Here is an 18,645-nt window from a genome sequence, read left to right on the forward strand (position 1 = left end):
TTTACCAGCTACAGACTTGCTTGATATAACTTACAGTCATTCAATAACCTCTCTTTATAGTTATATAGTGTTAGCCAACAAATTCGTAATATTGAGAATGCTTCAGAGTTCTGAACCTCATCAGACCTCATCACTGCCAGATCCGAGGAGTGAACATGCTTCATTCGTCCCACAAACACGCAAAGGGCCCCTCTGGATACAGGGCAGGGCAACAGAGACTGGAAGTAAAAGATGAGCAAAACAGCCTATTCCCTGCCCTAGTTCAACAGGGTACACAAAAACCCAAACACAGTTTCCTCAAGAATTAAGCGCTATAGCCCTGATTGGTGTGGCTCAGTGGATTGAGTGCCGGCCTGAGAACCGAAGGGTCAGCAGTTCAATTCCCAGTCAGGGCACATGCCTGGGTTGTGGGCCAGAACCACAGTTGGGGAACATTCGAGAAGCAACTGACTGATGTATCTCTCACATATCATGTTTCTTTCCCTCTTGTTCTCCCTCCCTTCCCTTCTCTCTAAAAATAAATTAAATTAAATCTTAAAAGAAAAGAATTAAGTGCCGTATACATCATGACTAGGGTAATTATTTTTACAAATATGCATTTATATGAAGCTCAGTGGTCTTCCTCTGTGAATTTTGCTGTAACTGGTAAATTTTCACTCACTTTAGTGGCACCATCCTAGACTTTAACATACATTTTATTTAAATTAACCTGGATCATTGAATTTGCACTTTTTCAATCCTCTTTAAGTAAGTACCAGTTGTCTCTTCTACAATCATGAAATTCAAGGACTTCTCTTAAATTCGAATATCCTTTGATGATTTTCCGTAAGACTCTTACACAAATTAGTAACTCGAATTTCACTGTGCCAATACTGAAGAACTATCTCTTCACATTAAAAGAGCTGAGGAAACAACATCATTTCTGAGGTACCACAATTTACTGGTCCTTCTTATTTCAATTATTTCATTTTGAATGTGGGTAATTTTGTAGGAATCAATTCATGAATTCATGGGTAGAAATATACTCTCCCCTTTGTCTTTCAGTCTCACTACCATTACCTACACAAAAGTTCCTTTATGCACAGACGAAACATTTGTAGAAGAACTGTTTTCTAATATATAAAATATTCTGAAATATAAAATTGAGTTACATGCTATTTTCACTAATCTGCTTTGAACAAGTAGAGTAAAATATATAAAGACAAATTTGATACAGCCTCCAAATCTGTACAGTACTGTATGTCCTTCCTGTTTTCTGAACTTTTAAGTGCAATGTTCCAATTACAAATTCCTTGTATAATAAATAACTTCTAAAAACTGAATTTCTGTTGGCAAAAGACTGATACAACTAACAGAATGTCACATTCTCTATAACGGTATATTTCAACTAACAAAAATCCCTATCCTAAAATTCATTAATTTATGCATGAATTCATTTCATTTCTTCAACAAATACTTAATTGAATATCTTAACTGTGCTAGGGACAAAATATAATTTAATAAACAAAACAGCCTCCTTCTCTAACTTCATTGAGTTTAAAAGTAGGAAATTTAATTACCATAAGCTCTAAATAGTTTGAATTCCACGTTGGTTGAAATGATAATTTAAACCATACAATGGGATTTAATGAAAAACTTAATAAAGTTGTATACTACAATTAATGCTAGACCCAACCTCCCATTAAATGATTAAGTGAAAAAAACGGGAAGATAAAACTCCAAAACAATAGGAGAATGAAGAGGAAGAGGAGAGAGGAGCAATCGGTAGATGAGACACTTCAACAAATTCCTGGAAGGCAGAATGCAGACGGAAGATCGGTATTGATGAGACCAGGCAGAGAAAGCTCTGGCTGCAATAATGTGAGGAAGGGGCCACTGATGAGGAGGAAGCCATCTGTCCTGGTAAATCCATAAAAACTTGCGGTCATCCAGGGTAAGGAAAGGCAAGAATGAGACACAAGGCTAAGAACAGGGAAATTTATAATTAAAAGCTCCATAGGGAATAATCTATTTACTGTCAACATAAGAAACAGCCAAACCCATGGAGAATTTTTATGAGTTTATTTGAGCCAAAGTGACAACATATGCCAGGGAGCAAGAACTCAAATGCTTCTGCAGAACAACGGTTTTGCAGCCTCTTTCATGCATTGGAAATTAAGGAGGGTACATAAGGAAGACTGAAGAAAGCAAGAAGAGGATTGGATTACAGGATACTTAATACAATTATGGGCTCTCTTGAGAGAGAGAGCCCTATTAGAGGTACCCTAATTAGAGGTATTTCAAAGGTGTGTTAACCTAGATGCACAAGAACAACAGACAAAGCTGGCTTAAAACCCTTCACAATAAAGAAGTTATCGGCCTAAATGGCGCTTTAGACTGGATTACTCTAATTAATATTTTTAGGGCATTTCACCCCAAAGCTGCAGAATATACATTCTTTTCAAGTGCATATGGAACCAGCATTATTTACAAAAGCCAAGATATGCTTTGGAAGCAACCAAAGTACTTATCAATGGATGATAAAGGAGAGGTACTACATAGATATCACAGTAGAATATTACTCAGCCATGAAAAAGAATGAACTCTAACGATTTGTGACAACATGAGAGTGTTATAGGCTTGGGGCACGACTAAGTGAAGTAAGTCAAACAGAATAATACAAATACCATACGGTTTCACTTATATGTGAACGAATTAAATGAACAAACAAAACAGAAACAGAGTAACAGATTCATAGAAAAGACTGACAGAAGGGAGAAAGGTTGGGGAGCTGGGTGAAAAAGGTGAAGGGATTAAGAAGTGCCGATTGGTAGTTACAAAATAGTCGTGGGACTGTAAAGTACAGCATAGGGCAAGTAGTCAATAACTATGTTGAAAATAGTTGCAATAACTATGTATGGTGCCAGGTGGACACCAGACTTGGGTAAATGACTAACCACAATTCTATACACCTGGAACTAATATAAAATAATAGTGTATATCAATTATAACTGAACTTTTTAAAAAATAATTGAAACATTAGGAAGTTATGATCAGATCACCCCATGAAGTCACTTTCCATAGGGTGGAATCTGGTTTTTTCATCCGTAATACCCATTCACCCCCCAAAATGCCATGGTGGCCAGATGTGTAACCCAAGAAAAAAAACACAGAGGATTTCCTAAAGAAATAGAACAAACTCTTCGAGGGAAAGCTACAACAGTTAAGCTCTAAACTGTGACACATAGGGGTCCCTTGAACTCACAGCTGGTCCACCCTTAGCCCATATACTCAGTAAGCCTGGCCTATACAGAAGTCCCAGTCAGAGTTTTATTGTCTGTCTTAAATATAAATGGACAAGCCAAAAGCACCTTTTATTTGAGAAAAGGCTATAAAATAACAGAGAGAAAAAAGATGAAAAAAAAACAAAAATATAGCCCAAGGGAGAAATTAAGATAATTCAGAAAACAGAAAAAATATATATATATCCTTTGCAAACTTTTAAGATACTGTAGTCATAAAATAAGAACAAGATGTTGTGAAAAAGAAACAAAGAGCAAGAGCAAGAAAGAGCTCTTGGAAATTAAGATGCCTAATTATGACTGAGGTAATAAAAAGTATGAGAAGAGCTACAAGAAAGGTGGGAGCAGGAAAGGTGGAGGGGCGGACAGAGATGTGGAATCTGAGCAAGTTATTTGAGACTATGTTCCAGCAAGATAAAGGGTTAACCTACTTACCAAGCTGCAATTCTACAAAACATTTCTCAATACATAGATTCTACAAAACAAGGTCAAATCCAAGAGAATAACAAAGGAAATCCCATAGTGATAACTGTGCAGGAGCCAGCCTGTAGAGCAATCATTCAAGCAATTTATAAACAAAGACCAGAAGACAATTGAAGATTTAGAATCTATAGTAAGTTACCAATCTTGACAATGCAAAAAGAAAACAACAGAAAACAAAAGTTGGGAGGTGAAGGGAGAGGGATGGAAGGAAGAGCAGGAGCTAAAATCTTCGTCTTATAACGTGGGGGGCCAAAAGACACTATGGTTAACGGCAAACTAAAGAAAAGCATCCTTAGTGCTCATCATCACTGCGCAGAGATTGTGCTTAAGTATAACAGTGCTAATTCTGCCAGCCATCACTAGGAATTTTACGTGCTATTCATTTAGCTGTACAACACAGTGCTTAAAATGATCATTTAAAAAAAATGTTTTAAAGCTACAGGGCAACCAACACAAGAACCAATACTGGTGATAACAGTTATGTTAAAGAGGAGGAGAAGAGAGAGATAAAGGATGCAGTGAAAATAGGCTGATGCCTCATGTATCAGAGCAGGAACTCAAAAGCTACTAAAAGTAATACCTAAAATCAGTAAGTCAGAAAACAGAAGCATAAACGCATTACTTAAATACAGGGATCGTCTGAAGAATAACTAAACACTCAAAACAATTTCTGTAATCTATATTTTCAGTAAAATAGTCATCATTTACTTACATTTTAATGTCTCTCCAGCATAGGGTATGTGCAGTTTAAATCGGTCACAGTTGGGTCCAGGAGTCAATGATGTGCAGCTTTTAAAAAAAGGAAAAGGGTTTTTCTTAATCTCACATATTTAAGATATTTAACAGAGTAAATAAAAAGTGATCTTATAAATAGAAGATTAAAATACTGGCTTACAAAGCAAAATAAAAGCCCATAGTGGTCATGAAGGCCAAGACTTGCCCTAAACCAAATTATTCATTTACCTCGCCTTCTAAGAACAAACACCAACACTGCTTCAACTATTTCTCTCCAAGAAGCGTATCCCTCTTTCCACATAGGTATATCACCCAAAACAGGTCTGCAGTCTTTGATGCCAAGGATGGTAAAACAAGAGTAATGTTACAGTCATATTTAAAATATAGGCCATTAGCTTTCACTCAGTTAGTATTAAAAGAGCCCACTCCTGGCCTTTTCCCGGTACCAGAGGGTTTCCTCTCCTTCCCTGAAGGCACGCAGGGTGCTTCCTCACCTCTGCAGGAGAGCACAGTGTGCTGTGCTCAGGCTCAGATTCAATACAAAATTTCTTTAAAATATATTTTATTGATTATACCATTACAGTTGTTCTATTCCCCCCTTCATTTGCCTCCACCCACACACTCCCTCCCCCTCCATTCTCCCCCCCTTAGTTTATAACCACGTGTCTCAAGTTCTTTAGATTCTGTATTTCCCCCACTATTCTTGCCCTCCCCACTATTTTCTACCTACTATCTATGCTATTTTCTGTACCTTCTCCCCACTTCTCCTCCTCCCTCTCCCCTGTTGCTAACCCTCCATGTCTTCTTCATTTCTATGGTTCCACTCCTGATCTAGCTGTCCTCTTGGTTTGCTTTTGTTTTAGGTGTGGTTGTTAATAACTGTGAGTTTGCTGTCCTTTCACTGTTCATATTTTTCATCTTCTTTTTCTTAGATAAGTCCCTTTAACATTTCATATAATAAGGGCTTGGTGATGATGAACTCCTTGAACTTGACCTTATCTGAGAAGCACTTTATCTGTCCTTCCATTCTAAATGAAAGCTTTGCTGGATAAAGCAATCTTGGCTGTAGGTCTTTGGATTTCATGACTTGGAATACTTCTTTCCAGCCCCTTCTTGCCTGTAAGGTCTCTTTTGAGAAATCCGCTGACAGTCTGATGGGTACTCCTTTGTAGGTGACTGTCCCCTTATCCCTTGCTGCTTCTAGGATTCTCTCCTTCATTTTAGTCTTGGCTAATGTAATTATGATGTGCCTTGGTGTGTTCCTTCTTGGGTCCAACTTCTTTGGGACTCTCTGAGCTTCCTGGATTTCCTGGAAGTCTATTTCCTTTGCCAGACTGGGGAAGTTCTCCTTTATTATTTGTTCAAATAAGTTTTCCACTCGTGGCTGTTTCTTTCCCCCTTCTGGTACCCCTATAATCCGGATGTTGGAACGTTTAAAGATGTCCTGGAGGTTCCTAAGCCTCTCCTCATTTTTTTGAATTCTCATTTCTTCATTCCTTTCTGGTGGGATGTTTTGTTCTTCCTTCTGGTCCATTCCATTGATTTGAGTCCCCGTTTCCTTTCCATCGCTATTGGTTTCCTATGCATCTCCCTTCATTTCAATTAGTTTAGCCTTCATAGGTTCCTCTAATTTGTGACTATAATCTACCAGTTCTGTTAGCATCCTGATAAACAGTGTCTTGAATTGTGCTTCTGAGAGGCTGGCAATTTCTCGGTTGCTTAGAGTTATTGGCTCTGGGACTTTGAATTCTTCTTGTGCCATCTTTTGGGCTGTTCGTGCCTGTTCCCTAGCAGGACCAGAGCCCTAAGGTGTTCACTAGAACAGGGCAACTAAGTCGCTGGGTTGTGATGTTGTATGTGGGGGCGGGGTCAAAGAGGAAGAATGGCGTCCCGTCTGCCGCCTCGGCCCCCACTGGTGCCGCAGCTGCCACCGTCACCGGGCCCACGCGTTTCGTCCCACTGCACGTGAGTGTGCCACCGCTGTCAGCCCTCCATCACTGGGTTCACCCTCTGGAGCCTGCGTGACCCGTCTCACTGTGCTCGAATGTGCAACCATGGTCAGTCTGCCCTGCACCCCGACTGGGTCCGGGCTGCCTGCGCGCCTAGGTCTGGGGATCTTTTCTGCCCGACCCTGCTCCACTGCTGGCTCTACCCCTCTTACGGTCCCAGTTGAACGGTTTGTCGTTTCGGACCTCCGTATAATTCAATTTTCTGTTCTTTGGCTGTGTCTTTGTTCTCCAAACCTTTGTTTATTCAAACTTGGTTGTGGGAGAAGGCACAGTGTTTCCACCTATGCCTCCATCTTGGTGGAAGTCCACAATTCAAATTTAAAAGGGCAGCAAGTTAGTCACCCAGGTCTTGACAGCTTGGCATTTTTTTAATCTATTACTTCACAAAGTTATACAATGTCCTTTGTTCTTTATACAGATTTACTTTCATGAGATATCTTTCACGATCTTACAAGTTGTAACTTCAACTGTTTAACAGCAGTATTGACTTCATAAACTAATAAAATACTGATATGAAGATTGAGGAGTTACTAAATGTCTTCATTTAGTTTTCTAAAGAGAGGTTTTTAATTTATAAAATAGAGCAAGGCAGCTAATTTTCTTCCATAATTCCAAAGCGTGCTACGAAACATTTCTGAAACAGAGCCCACAAAAGTAGGCGACAGAAAGGCAGCACTGCCGGGGAAAAGGCACAACTTCCCAAGATGGCCACTTGGAAGGGCAACAGCCATTTGGAAAAAAATTTGAGAAATGCTGGCTTTAAAAATATCTAACTCAGACCTCACATTAAATTTACTATTTCCCCCCCAAACTATCTGAATGTGAAAGAGGAAAGAACAAGACAGAAACATTAACTCAGATGTATTTAATATAAATCACTAGGTTAGCTGTTCCTCTTTATCTTTACCAGCCAACAGAAACACAACACAGCAAAGTTGCATTAGCAATTGCATACTAATGTATTTTAGTTTTCCACAAGTTTTAAGAACATATTCTCCTTTATTTATCAATATTAAACATTCTGCAGAGCACATTTTATTACGTAAAATAATTCCTCTATAGTATAATCTTGTCTAGCCCATAGGATATAGTTACTTGAAAACACAGAAAATAACTATGGCATTACAAAATGTAAAGTATAATCAAATATCAATTTATATAATATAAATAATCAAAATTTATTATTATTTAAATAATATTATTTTAAAATTATTATTTATAATAATAAATTATAATTTATTATAATTGAAAGCAATTTATAAATTGCTTGAATGATTGCTCTGCAGGCCGGCTCCTGCACAGTTATCACTATGGGATTTCCTTTGTTCTTCTCTTGGATTTGACCTTATTTTGTAGAATCTGTGTATTGAGAAATGACCCTACAAGAAAGTGAGAATTTTTTCTTATATTGAATCAATGCTTTAATATAATTTTAATAAAAAATATCATAATCAAGTATCTTTTGGGTGAAGATCAAATTATTTATCTCTTAAGGTAATGAACAGTTCTGAAGTGTTACTTTCACTATTGAGCCACATTTTACACTATTTACTTTAGGCTTTAATCAGGCCTGGAAAAGTGTTCTGGTGCTGTGTCCCTTCACCCTCCTGTCTCACTATTTGTAATGCTGGTTCCAGCCACCCCAGGGTGTAAAAGGGTTCATCTCTTCCTCTGAGTGACTAATTCACTGATTTTTTTCACTTCAATAAACTTTACTGGGCATTGTCCTAACTGTCAGGAATACAGGGTGGGTAAGACAGACAAGATCTACAGTCTCATGGAACTGTAATTCTGGCAAGGGAAGAAAAAAAATACTATACACAAGAGACAAATAAATAAAGATGGTTTGCGACTGCTAAATGCTAGGAAGAAAATAAAACAGGGTGCTGCAATAAAACAGGAGTTACACTGAGTGACTGGGGTGAGGAGGTTTTCCTATCCAAGTAGGTAGAGCAGTTGGTTAAAGCACCAAAATGACACACCAGGGTTGGTTCAATCCCTGAGACACATAAAATAATCAACCAATGAATGCATGAATAACTGGAACAAATAAATGCGCATGCGCTAGCTCTCTCTTGCTCTCTCCACCCACTGCCCTCTCTTCCCTCCTCCCCCTCTTCCTGCCTTAAAAAAAAAAAAGAAAAATTCTTGTGGCACACAGGTTGAAAATCGCTGGTATAAGGTGTGAGATGATAACCAAATCTTATATGGAAGCAGAGCCAGACTAATGGTGGGCTAGCCAAAATACATACTCTCTAAATATAACACACTTAGTGGTAAGATCACTCACTTGGAATGGGGGTGGGGATGAAGGTAATACTCCCCAAAGGGTATAACCAAATTAAAATATTAAAATTAGAAGAATTACAAATTTGGGACCAAGATCTAAACTGTTCAAGGCAACAGAGGAAAGGCCAAGCTTCCATCAGCAGGACTCTCTCTCCTACAGATCACCAGCCTCTGCTCCAATAAAATATGGAGCAAATTATTTAAAAGATCTGGTAAGCTCTATCTTCCATAGTACATAGGACAAGTAGGTTTATGGGGGAAAAGTCAATGTCGTGGTACCTAAAGGTTCTTTTAAGATTAAACTAAAATGTTTCTTCTTCAATTACCTCTATCTAAAATTGGTTTTGGTCATGTTATTTAACTTACTGTGAAATCTCAAATCACACTGAAGGAGGGCATGACTTTCTCTGTTAAGCAAAAAAGGGCATGGGTTAAAAAAAGACTGAAAAACACACACATAAATCGTGTGGTGTGCATTCATGGAAAAGATGATCTATGTATGTACACTCTTATGTACGTAAACAGATTTCAGAAGAATCACCAAAATGTAGCGGGATTTGGGGCGATTTTTACAACTTTCTTCGATTGCCTTTCTGTATTGTTTTGATTTTCATAATTAACAAACTATTTTGTAATTATATAAATATTTTAAAGCTAAATACATCCTTTTTATATTTGACTAAGGAAACATGGCTACAACTGCTTGATTTATCTTTCTCCAAAAGTGCTCCACTCCTTTTCAGAAGGAAAGAATGCAGGCAATTCACTGATAAAGAGCCGTCAGTATGTAAGTCTTTACATTGTGGTAACAGAAACTTCACATTTCTAGCATTCATTGTGCCTCCCAGTTTCTCTGTGTCAGAATTCTGGCAGTGTGGTGTGAAGTTGCCCTCAGATGTCAGTAACAGGTAACTAACAGAATAGGAAAGTTCACTCATCTAGAAAGTCATTTCCTTACACAAGTATGAAAATGCTACTAAGTAAAAAGTTACCAACTTCAGTAAAACTTTATCTGTATTGTGGCAACTCGTCCTACCATACAGTTAGATCTATGACTTAAAAAGCCAGTATTACGGGCCCTGGCTGGCGTAGCTCAGTGAATTGAGCGCGGGCCTGCGAACCAGAGGATCGCGGTTTGATTCCCAGTCAGGGCACATGCCTGGGTTGCAGGCCGGTTCCTTGCAGGCTAACTACCAGCAGGGGACGCACAAAAGGCAACCATACATTGATGTTTCTCTCCCTCTCTCCTTCTAAAGATAAATAAATAAAATTAAAAAAAAAAAGCCAGTATTACCAATTGAGTAACTTTTAAAAATCAGTTTTCAATGATTTAAAACTGCTGGTAATTCAAATGTGATTTCAAATTTGTCCCTCTGCTATTTGCTGAGTGCTTACTATATGTCAGGCACTGTGCTAGGTGCTGAGTTTACAGCAATGACAAGAACAAAAAACACATCTTGGCATCACAATGAAAAAGATTTTTGGATGAAGAACTATTCTCTAAAAAATTATCTTTTACTAAATTCTAACTGCCTCAATACACTGGAAATGCACTATTTTAAAGTGGGAGAACAAAAGGAGCTAAGCCGTCACTACAGATCATCCAAATGGAAAGTATCAAGTGGAAATTCCTGATAGCATCAAATCAGGCAGTTTAGCCTTGTACTTCACAACAAAAACTGAAGCTCACCATCGATAAAATAAAATGCTAAATAAAATAACCCCACATACTCTCATCCATTTGGTTTCTTACCTCACATCTAATCACACAACTGCCAATATTATTACCTATCTTGTAACTGTAGTCTGTTTTCCCAACCAGATCATAAGATTCTTGGTGCCAAGAACTATTTTATACTTTTTTAAATGTCTTAGTGCAGCATTTAGCGAGTGCTAAGCACCCAACACTGATGAAATTTTAGTGTGTATTTATAATTACAAACTAAACCTAGAAAGTGTCATTTTACAGACGACAAGAAGCACAGAGGGTCTCATAGTGTTCTCGGTGAGAACACTAGGAATGGAAATCACTTCCAGGGCTTGGGCCACATCTTAGTGCCCCGGACCCAGCCATCTTTAAATCGTCTTTAAATCTCCGGCATCTAGCGCCAGTGTCCAGGATGTGGATATCCAACCAGTGAATGCAAACACCCTGACTCCCAGTCCTGTGCACCTTTTGTGCCAAAAAATTTATGATATAATCGCAACTGGCAAGATGCTCTCATTCTCCATTCCAAGAAAGGTAAACGTGTAATTATTTGTGAAAGGTTGTCCCTTTGAAGAGCTGTACATGTTCTTTAAAGTCATTAACTAAAATTATTCTTTTCACAATAAATAATAACAACCAACAGCTAATATTCGTTGAGCACTTACTATGTGGCAGGCACTATTCTAAGTTCTTTAATTAAATTAAATTGTTTAAGTCCACAGTAACCTTCAGAGATAGGTGCTATTATTACCTCCATTTAACAAATGAGGAAACTGAGGCACATAGAAGATATGTGCTAGTAAGTGACAAAATTGGAATCCAAACCCAGGCTGTCTGGTGCCAGGTCATTTCCTTAACCACTACACTAAATCATTTCTCAATAACTAAAGGTGAAACCTAGTAAAAAATGTGAATTATGATTTTTCAACAAAAGCTATTTTATTAAGTACCTATAATAATGAAAAGTAAAAGGGGGCAAATAGTGCAAAAAAAAGGTGCTCTACCACATGCATTTTAATGAGAAGAAAATGACTTAACAGTAATGTGTAGAAGACCTCTATACATGTAAATCAATGATGCAAAAGAAGGAACAGGTTCTCATAACTTAGGCTTAAATAGGCTCTACAATATTGACACTACTGATTTATTTAGCAAATTCTTTAATAGTGACAGGTAAATTTGGATTTGAATCCTCTTTCAAACATTACTTGGGCCCTGGGTGGCATAGCTCAGTGGATTGAGTGCAGGCCTGTGAACCAAAGGACTGCAAATCTCAAGACTGCAAATTACCAGTTTGATTCCCAGTCAGGGAATATACCTGGTTTCGGTCAGGTTCCCAGTTGGGGGCATAGGAGGGACAATCACACATTGATGTTTCTCTCCCTCTCTTTCTCCTTCCCCTCCCCTCTCTCTAAAAAATAATAAATAAAATCTAAAAAAAAAAAACATTACTTGGTCCTAGTTACTGAGATCTGACTCATATTATTAAAGTACAAATATAAAGGGGAAAAGCTGGCAATTTAACTACACTTTATATGATTTTAATGACAACCAAGAATTAATCTGGATTAACACAGCTAAAAAAGATAGAATACAACCTTTAAGACATCAGCATTTTTTAGACAATGCAAAATACAAGCAAAATATGTGCTTTCTAATTTAATGCTGAACCAATCATTTGATGTATTTTCTGGAAAAAAATATATTTTAAACCCTATCTATTCCTCAAGCCATCAAAAAATCACAAAGTAGATTAGTGCAGGGTTCCTTCCCTGAGTCTGCGTCAGTTTCCTCTCCCCTGAGTATTAATTTACCATTTGGCTTGTTCTCCTACACAACTTCCTGTTTTCTTGATAATGACGTTTGTGCTTAACTAACTATTCAACATCAGCTGAGAAGGAAGTCTTCAGCTTTGGCAACCTAAAGCAGCAGGTGTCGGTGGAAGAAAAACAGGCTCTATGACCAATAACTGTTTGTTAAATAACTATTAGGTCACAAATTGGAGTGAATTATTGTTACCTGATAGTCACCACATTTTCATTTTACAGAATTAATTCATTTTTCCTGATTTAAATCTATCATTAATGATTCCACTCAGATTAAATCAGGTTAAAATTATCACAGTTTCTACACTGAAACACAGCCATAAGGAAGCTAGAAGACTGATAGAGGCTATCCTAACGTCTACCTAAATAATGTATAAAATGGGCAGCACAACTGCACTATGGCAGTCTTTTTTTTTACATTGTTTTCCAGGAGAATGGAACTACCCACTTGATGGCATGTGTTTCTGATATACCAAATATATTCTCTAAGCCTGAAATTTATTTCTAGGCCCTTCCTAGAAAGTGATGGTTCAATACTTAGCATAAGATTTCAAAATGCCATTACCAAAGTAAGTGACTTAGCCAACAATGTTTTTAAAATTATAAAAATAAAGTATTTTTTAAATGTGTTTGTCAGTTCATGTGGCATCAACAGTTATTCCCAGTTTCTATGCTGTATCTCCATTTAGAGATGATCGATCCCCAATCTACTTTAGAGTAGGGAGTATTTTTCAATGTTAGCAAGTGTTCCTACACCAGATATGTGGTTTAGATTAAGCACTAATTCAGTAGGAATGATGGGTTCTAACAGTTAACTAGGAGGAGGAAAATCTTTTAATTTTTGAGACAGATGCTTAGGTCATTAATGTTTAAGTTTTCTTTTTAATGTGTGCATTGAATTCACTCTGTTAACAGAGTAAAAGAGAAGATTAATAGTATTACCTCAATAAATATGTTGGATAAAATTACACATCCATTCATGATTTTAAAAACTCTTTGCAAACGAGGATAAAAAAGGAACTTCCTTAATATATTAAAGACCATCTACAAAAAAAAACCTACAGCAAGCTTAAACTAAATAACAAAGGGTTAAATTTTTCCCTTTGGGGTAAAAAAAATGAAACAAGGATACTGTGGGCCCTGAGGAAGAAGACACCTACGAAGAAGGGCTCCTGGTGGCTAACTGAGCTAAAATTTTAAAAAACAGAGCCTAGCAGCTATTTCTAGAAAGGGGCCTCTCTTGCAAACTGTACTTCACGGAGAAGCCTGCATAGAACTACCTGCCACTGCACTGAACTGCCTGCCTGGTACTGTCTTTCTGTCTTCTGAGCTAGCCCTTATAAAAGAGTTCCTACTTCAACTAATAAGACTAAAGCTTTCCCCATACAATTGGAGCTGTGCAGCTATATCTCCATCAACATCTTCACTGACCAATCAGTGCAGCTCCATTCTGGCCTATCAGGAAAGTCCACTTTGGAACAATCCAACTGTGGATTTGGAGTCCTCACTTGCATGACAGCAAACCAATCAGAGACCAGAGCAGGTGCTTCTGTCTATGAAAGCAATCTCCCCTCTGGGTCCTGGAGCACCTTTTCTTTTTCCACTGAGGGCTGACTACTGTGTTTCCCTGGCTGAGCTGAAACACTGGAGCTGTCTCCACAGAGCAGAGCAGAGCAGACCAGCAAGGAACAGAGCACTGCTATCTAGACTGAGAGGGGCCTAGCCCCATGGCTGCCATACAACATTTCACAGCCATGCTGTATCACAACTGAGGTTCCACAGCTGTGCTGCATTTCAGTTGTGCTGTTTTGCACTGTTGGTGTTGAAAGACCATTAGTTGACAATACTATCTACCAGCTTTTACCAGTTTGATTCATCATTGTACTGCAGGTCCTAGCAAGAAAAGTAGCATGTGGAAATAAGGGCATAAATATTGAAAAGAACTAAAACTGTACTTTTTTGCAAGTAAAATGACTGTGCATGTATGTAAGTTTTTCAATTTTTAGATGCATTATTAGAAATAATATGTTTGGTAAAGTTGCTAGAAAAAGAACATCAAAAATCAACAGTACACTGTATGTATATCTACATACCATCAATAATTGGTTGAAAGAAACTTTTAGAAAGATGCCATTGAAAGTAACAGCAAACGAGTAAATCCATGTCGCAAAATACGCGCAACATATCTCCAAGGAAAGCAAGACATATTTACTCTTTATTTATTCTTTAAGAAGAAAATAAAGAATAAATGAAGGCAGACCTATGTTCATAGATTAAAAGATAATGAAAAGATACCACTGCTGCTTAAATTGACCTGGAAAATAAAAAACAGATTTTTTCTTTCTTTCTTTCTTTCATTCTTTCTTTTTTCCTTCCTTCCTTCCTTCCTTTTTTTTCTTTCCTTCCTTCCTTCATTTTATTTTTGTTCAAGTATAGTTGTCTCCATTTTCATCCCACCACACCCCTCCATCCTACCCATCCCAGCCTCCCACCCTCAAAACTACCCCCCTTTGGCTTTGTCCATGTGTCCTTGATACACGTTCCTTGATGCCCCTTCCCCTATTTTCCCCCATTATCCCTCTCCCCTCTGGTTATTGTCAGTTTGTTCTTTATTTCAATGTCTCTGGCTATATTTTGCTTGCTTGTTTGTTTTGTTGATTAGGTTCCACTTACAGGTAAGATCATATGGTATTTGTCTTTCACTGCTTCCTATTTGGCTTACTTCACTTAGCATAATGCTCTCCAGTTCCATCCATGCTGTCACCAAGGGTAAGAGCTCCTTCTTCCTGCTGCACAGAATTCCACTATGTAAATGTACCACAGCTTTTTTATCCACTCATTTACCAGTAGGCACTTAGGTTGCTTCCAGCACTTGGCTATTGTGAATTGTGCTGCTATGGACACTTCCGCCAAGATGGAGGCATAGGTGGAAACACTGTGCCTTCTTCCACAACCAAGTTTGAATACAACAAAGGTTTGGAGAAACAAAGACACAACCAAACGACAGAAAATTGAATTATACGGAAGTCCGACTACATCTAACCGTTCAACGGGGACGGTAAGAGGGGCGGAGCCAGCAGCGAGCAGGGTCGGGCAGGACAGGGCCCCAGACCCAGGCCCGCAGGCAGACGGGAACCAATTGGGGTGCGAGGCAGACCACGGGCGCATATTCGCGCACAGTGAGACAGACCACGCAGGCCCCAGGGGGCGAGGGCTGACGGCGGTGGCACACTCGCGTGCAGTGGGACGCAACGCGTGGGCCAGGTGACGGCAGCAACTGCGGCACCGGTGAGGGCCGTGGCGGCAGGCTGGCGGCGGACAGGACGCCATAGTCCCTCTTTGACCCCGCCCCCACATACAGCGTCACAACCCAGCAACTTAGTTGCCCTGCAAGACCAGTGAGAGCCATTGTCCCTCTTTGACCCTGCCCCCACCTACAACGTCACAACCCAGCGACTGAGTCGCCCTGTTCTAGTGAACACTTTAGGGCTCTGATCCTGCTATGGAACAGGCACGAACAACCCGAAAGATGGCACAAGAAGAACTCAAAGTCCCAGAGCCAATAACTCTAAGCGACCGAGAAATTGCCAGCCTCTCAGAAGCACAATTCAGGACACTATTTATCAGGATGCTCACAGAACTGGTTGATTATAGTCACAAATTAGAGGAACAAAGTTACAAATTAGAGGAACGTGTGAGGGCTGGACTGATTGAAATGAAGGGAGATGCACAGGAAACCAATAGTGATGGAAAGGAAACTGGGACTCAAATCAATGGAATGGACCAGAAGGAAGAACAAAACATCCCACCAGAAAGGAATGAAGAAATGAGAATTCAAAAAAATGAGGAGAGGCTTAGGAACCTCCAGGACATCTTTAAACGTTCCAACATCCGGATTATAGGGGTACCAGAAGGGGGAAAGAAACAGCCACGAGTGGAAAACGTATTTGAACAAATAATAAAGGAGAACTTCCCCAGTCTGGCAAAGGAAATAGACTTCCAGGAAATCCAGGAAGCTCAGAGAGTGCCAAAGAAGTTGGACCCAAGAAGGAACACACCAAGGCACATCATAATTACATTAGCCAAGACCAAAATGAAGGAGAGAATCCTAGAAGCAGCAAGGGATAAGGGGACAGTCACCTACAAAGGAGTACCCATCAGACTGTCAGCGGATTTCTCAAAAGAGACCTTACAGGCAAGAAGGGGCTGGAAAGAAGTATTCCAAGTCATGAAATCCAAAGACCTACAGCCAAGATTGCTTTATCCAGCAAAACTTTCATTTAGAATGGAAGGACAGATAAAGTGCTTCTCAGATAAGGTCAAGTTCAAGGAGTTCATCATCACCAAGCCCTTATTATATGAAATGCTAAAGGGACTTATATAAGAAAAAGAAGATGAAAAAGATGAACAGTGAAAGGACAGCAAACACACAGTTATTAACAACCACACCTAAAACAAAAGCAAACCAAGAAGACAGCTAGATCAGGAGTGGAACCATAGAAATGAAGAACACATGGAGGGTTAGAAACAGGGGGGTGGGAGGGGGAGAAGAGGGGAGAAGGTACAGAAAATAGCATAGATGGTAGGCAGAAAATAGATAGGGGGGAGGGCGAGAATAGTGGGGGAAATATAGAATCCAAAGAACTTGAGACACGTGGTTATAAACTAAGGGGGGGAGAATGGTGGGGGAGGGAGGGTGTGGGTGGAGGGGATTGAAGGGGGGGAATAGAACAACTGTAATGGTATAATCAATAAAATATATTTTTAAAAAAATTGTGCTGCTATGAACATTGGGGTGCATAGGTTCTTTTGGTGTTTCCGGATTCTTAGGGTATAAAAGACAGATTCTTAAAATGTTGTAACAGTAGCATTCTTTGAAATAGTCCCAAACTGAGCAATTAAAATATATTTTCAAACTGAATTCCCAAATGTGCATCAGCTATAGGATAGAGAAATAAATTAGGACACATTCATAAAATGAAATATACAGCCATGGAATAAATAAGCTACATCCTCATTCAACAACATAGATGAATCCCACAAACATATTGATGAATGAAAGACTAAATAATGTATGAGTCCATTTGTTTAGAGTTCAAAGCCAGAAAACATTACGGTGTTTGTGTGCTGATAAAAATATACAGAGAAGCAGGAAAGTCCAAGCAATGGTTTATCTGCAGGGAAAGAAGAGGGTGGTGACTGGGAGAAGACACGCAGGGGCTCCGGAGGCACTGCCAACATCTGATGCCTTGATCTTGGTAGTGGTAACACAGATGTTCACGTTGTGATATTTATTGAGATGCAAGAATGTGTTTGCTCTCTGTGTTTTAGCAAGCACTCCAGGTGACTCTGATGCACACTCAAGTTTGAGGACCACTGCTTCACTTATACATTTATGTCTGGGCCTAGTAATAACCATAATAGTAATTTCAGTTGCATTTTCTAATGCCACGGATCCGCACAGCCATCTTCATGTGCAAGTTCACATTTTCCTTTCAGTGAGGGATTGATGGTGGTTCTCTCATTCATTCAGCTGCCTTCAGCATAGTGTGATATGCTACATGGATATAAGGAATCCACTGCCTAGAGTTAATAATACTAAAGCCCTAAAGAAATGAACAAGTGGCTTACACTGATTCTCACAAGGAATCTGTGGGTAGAAAAATAATGCCAACAAGCCCTGGCTGGTATAGCTCAGTGGACTGAGTGCGGGCTGTGAACCAAAGGGTCGCCAGTTCAAGTCCCAGTTAGGGCACATGCCTAGGTTGTGGGCCAAGTTCCCAGTAGGGGCCACATGAGAGGCAACCACACATTGATGTTTCTGTCTCTCTTTCTCCCTCCCTTCCCCTCTGTCTAAAAATAAATAAATAAAATCTTTTTAAAAAGAAAAGAAAAGAAAAATAATGCCAACAAGCAAGGACAGGCAATCTTCAGGTGAGTGAGTTTGGAAACTAGTCTTACGGCACAATGTATGCAGCCAACATTGCATTTCTTCCATTAGTATCCATATGTTCTCTAAGATCTCTTTTTCAGGTATGACAGGTGAAAATATCATAATATAAGTAACATTTTTGCAGTATTGCTTATTTCATCCTTTTTAACTTACATTTTAAAAATATAAATACAGTTATAATTAAGCAAGTATGCATGTATTGGGGGTTCATAATCAAATTATTTGAAGCACATAGTCAAAAGGCTTATAAAGATTGCTGCTATGAGTTAAAGGAAGGAGTTCATTCTCAGGAAACTGGAACTGCAATCAGAAGACGAAACCAGGCCCTGGCCCAGCTGCTCAGTTGGTTAAAGCATCATCC

The 18,645-nt window shown here is 39.0% G+C and overlaps 1 protein-coding gene across 1 annotated transcript in view; it reads right to left on the reverse strand.

The window, feature by feature from the left end:
• Nucleotides 1–18,645, reverse strand: part of BABAM2 (BRISC and BRCA1 A complex member 2) — a 350,070-nt gene that overhangs the window by 302,776 nt on the left and 28,649 nt on the right. The window contains exon 3 of the mRNA XM_037066663.1: nucleotides 4,477–4,553. Coding sequence (XP_036922558.1) covers nucleotides 4,477–4,553 — 77 coding nt within the window. The remainder of the gene's footprint in view (nucleotides 1–4,476; nucleotides 4,554–18,645) is intronic.

Source organism: Sturnira hondurensis, unplaced genomic scaffold (genome assembly GCF_014824575.4).
Source record: "Sturnira hondurensis isolate 20B ecotype Veracruz unplaced genomic scaffold, ASM1482457v3 Scaffold0016663, whole genome shotgun sequence".
Lineage (NCBI taxonomy): Eukaryota > Metazoa > Chordata > Mammalia > Chiroptera > Phyllostomidae > Sturnira > Sturnira hondurensis.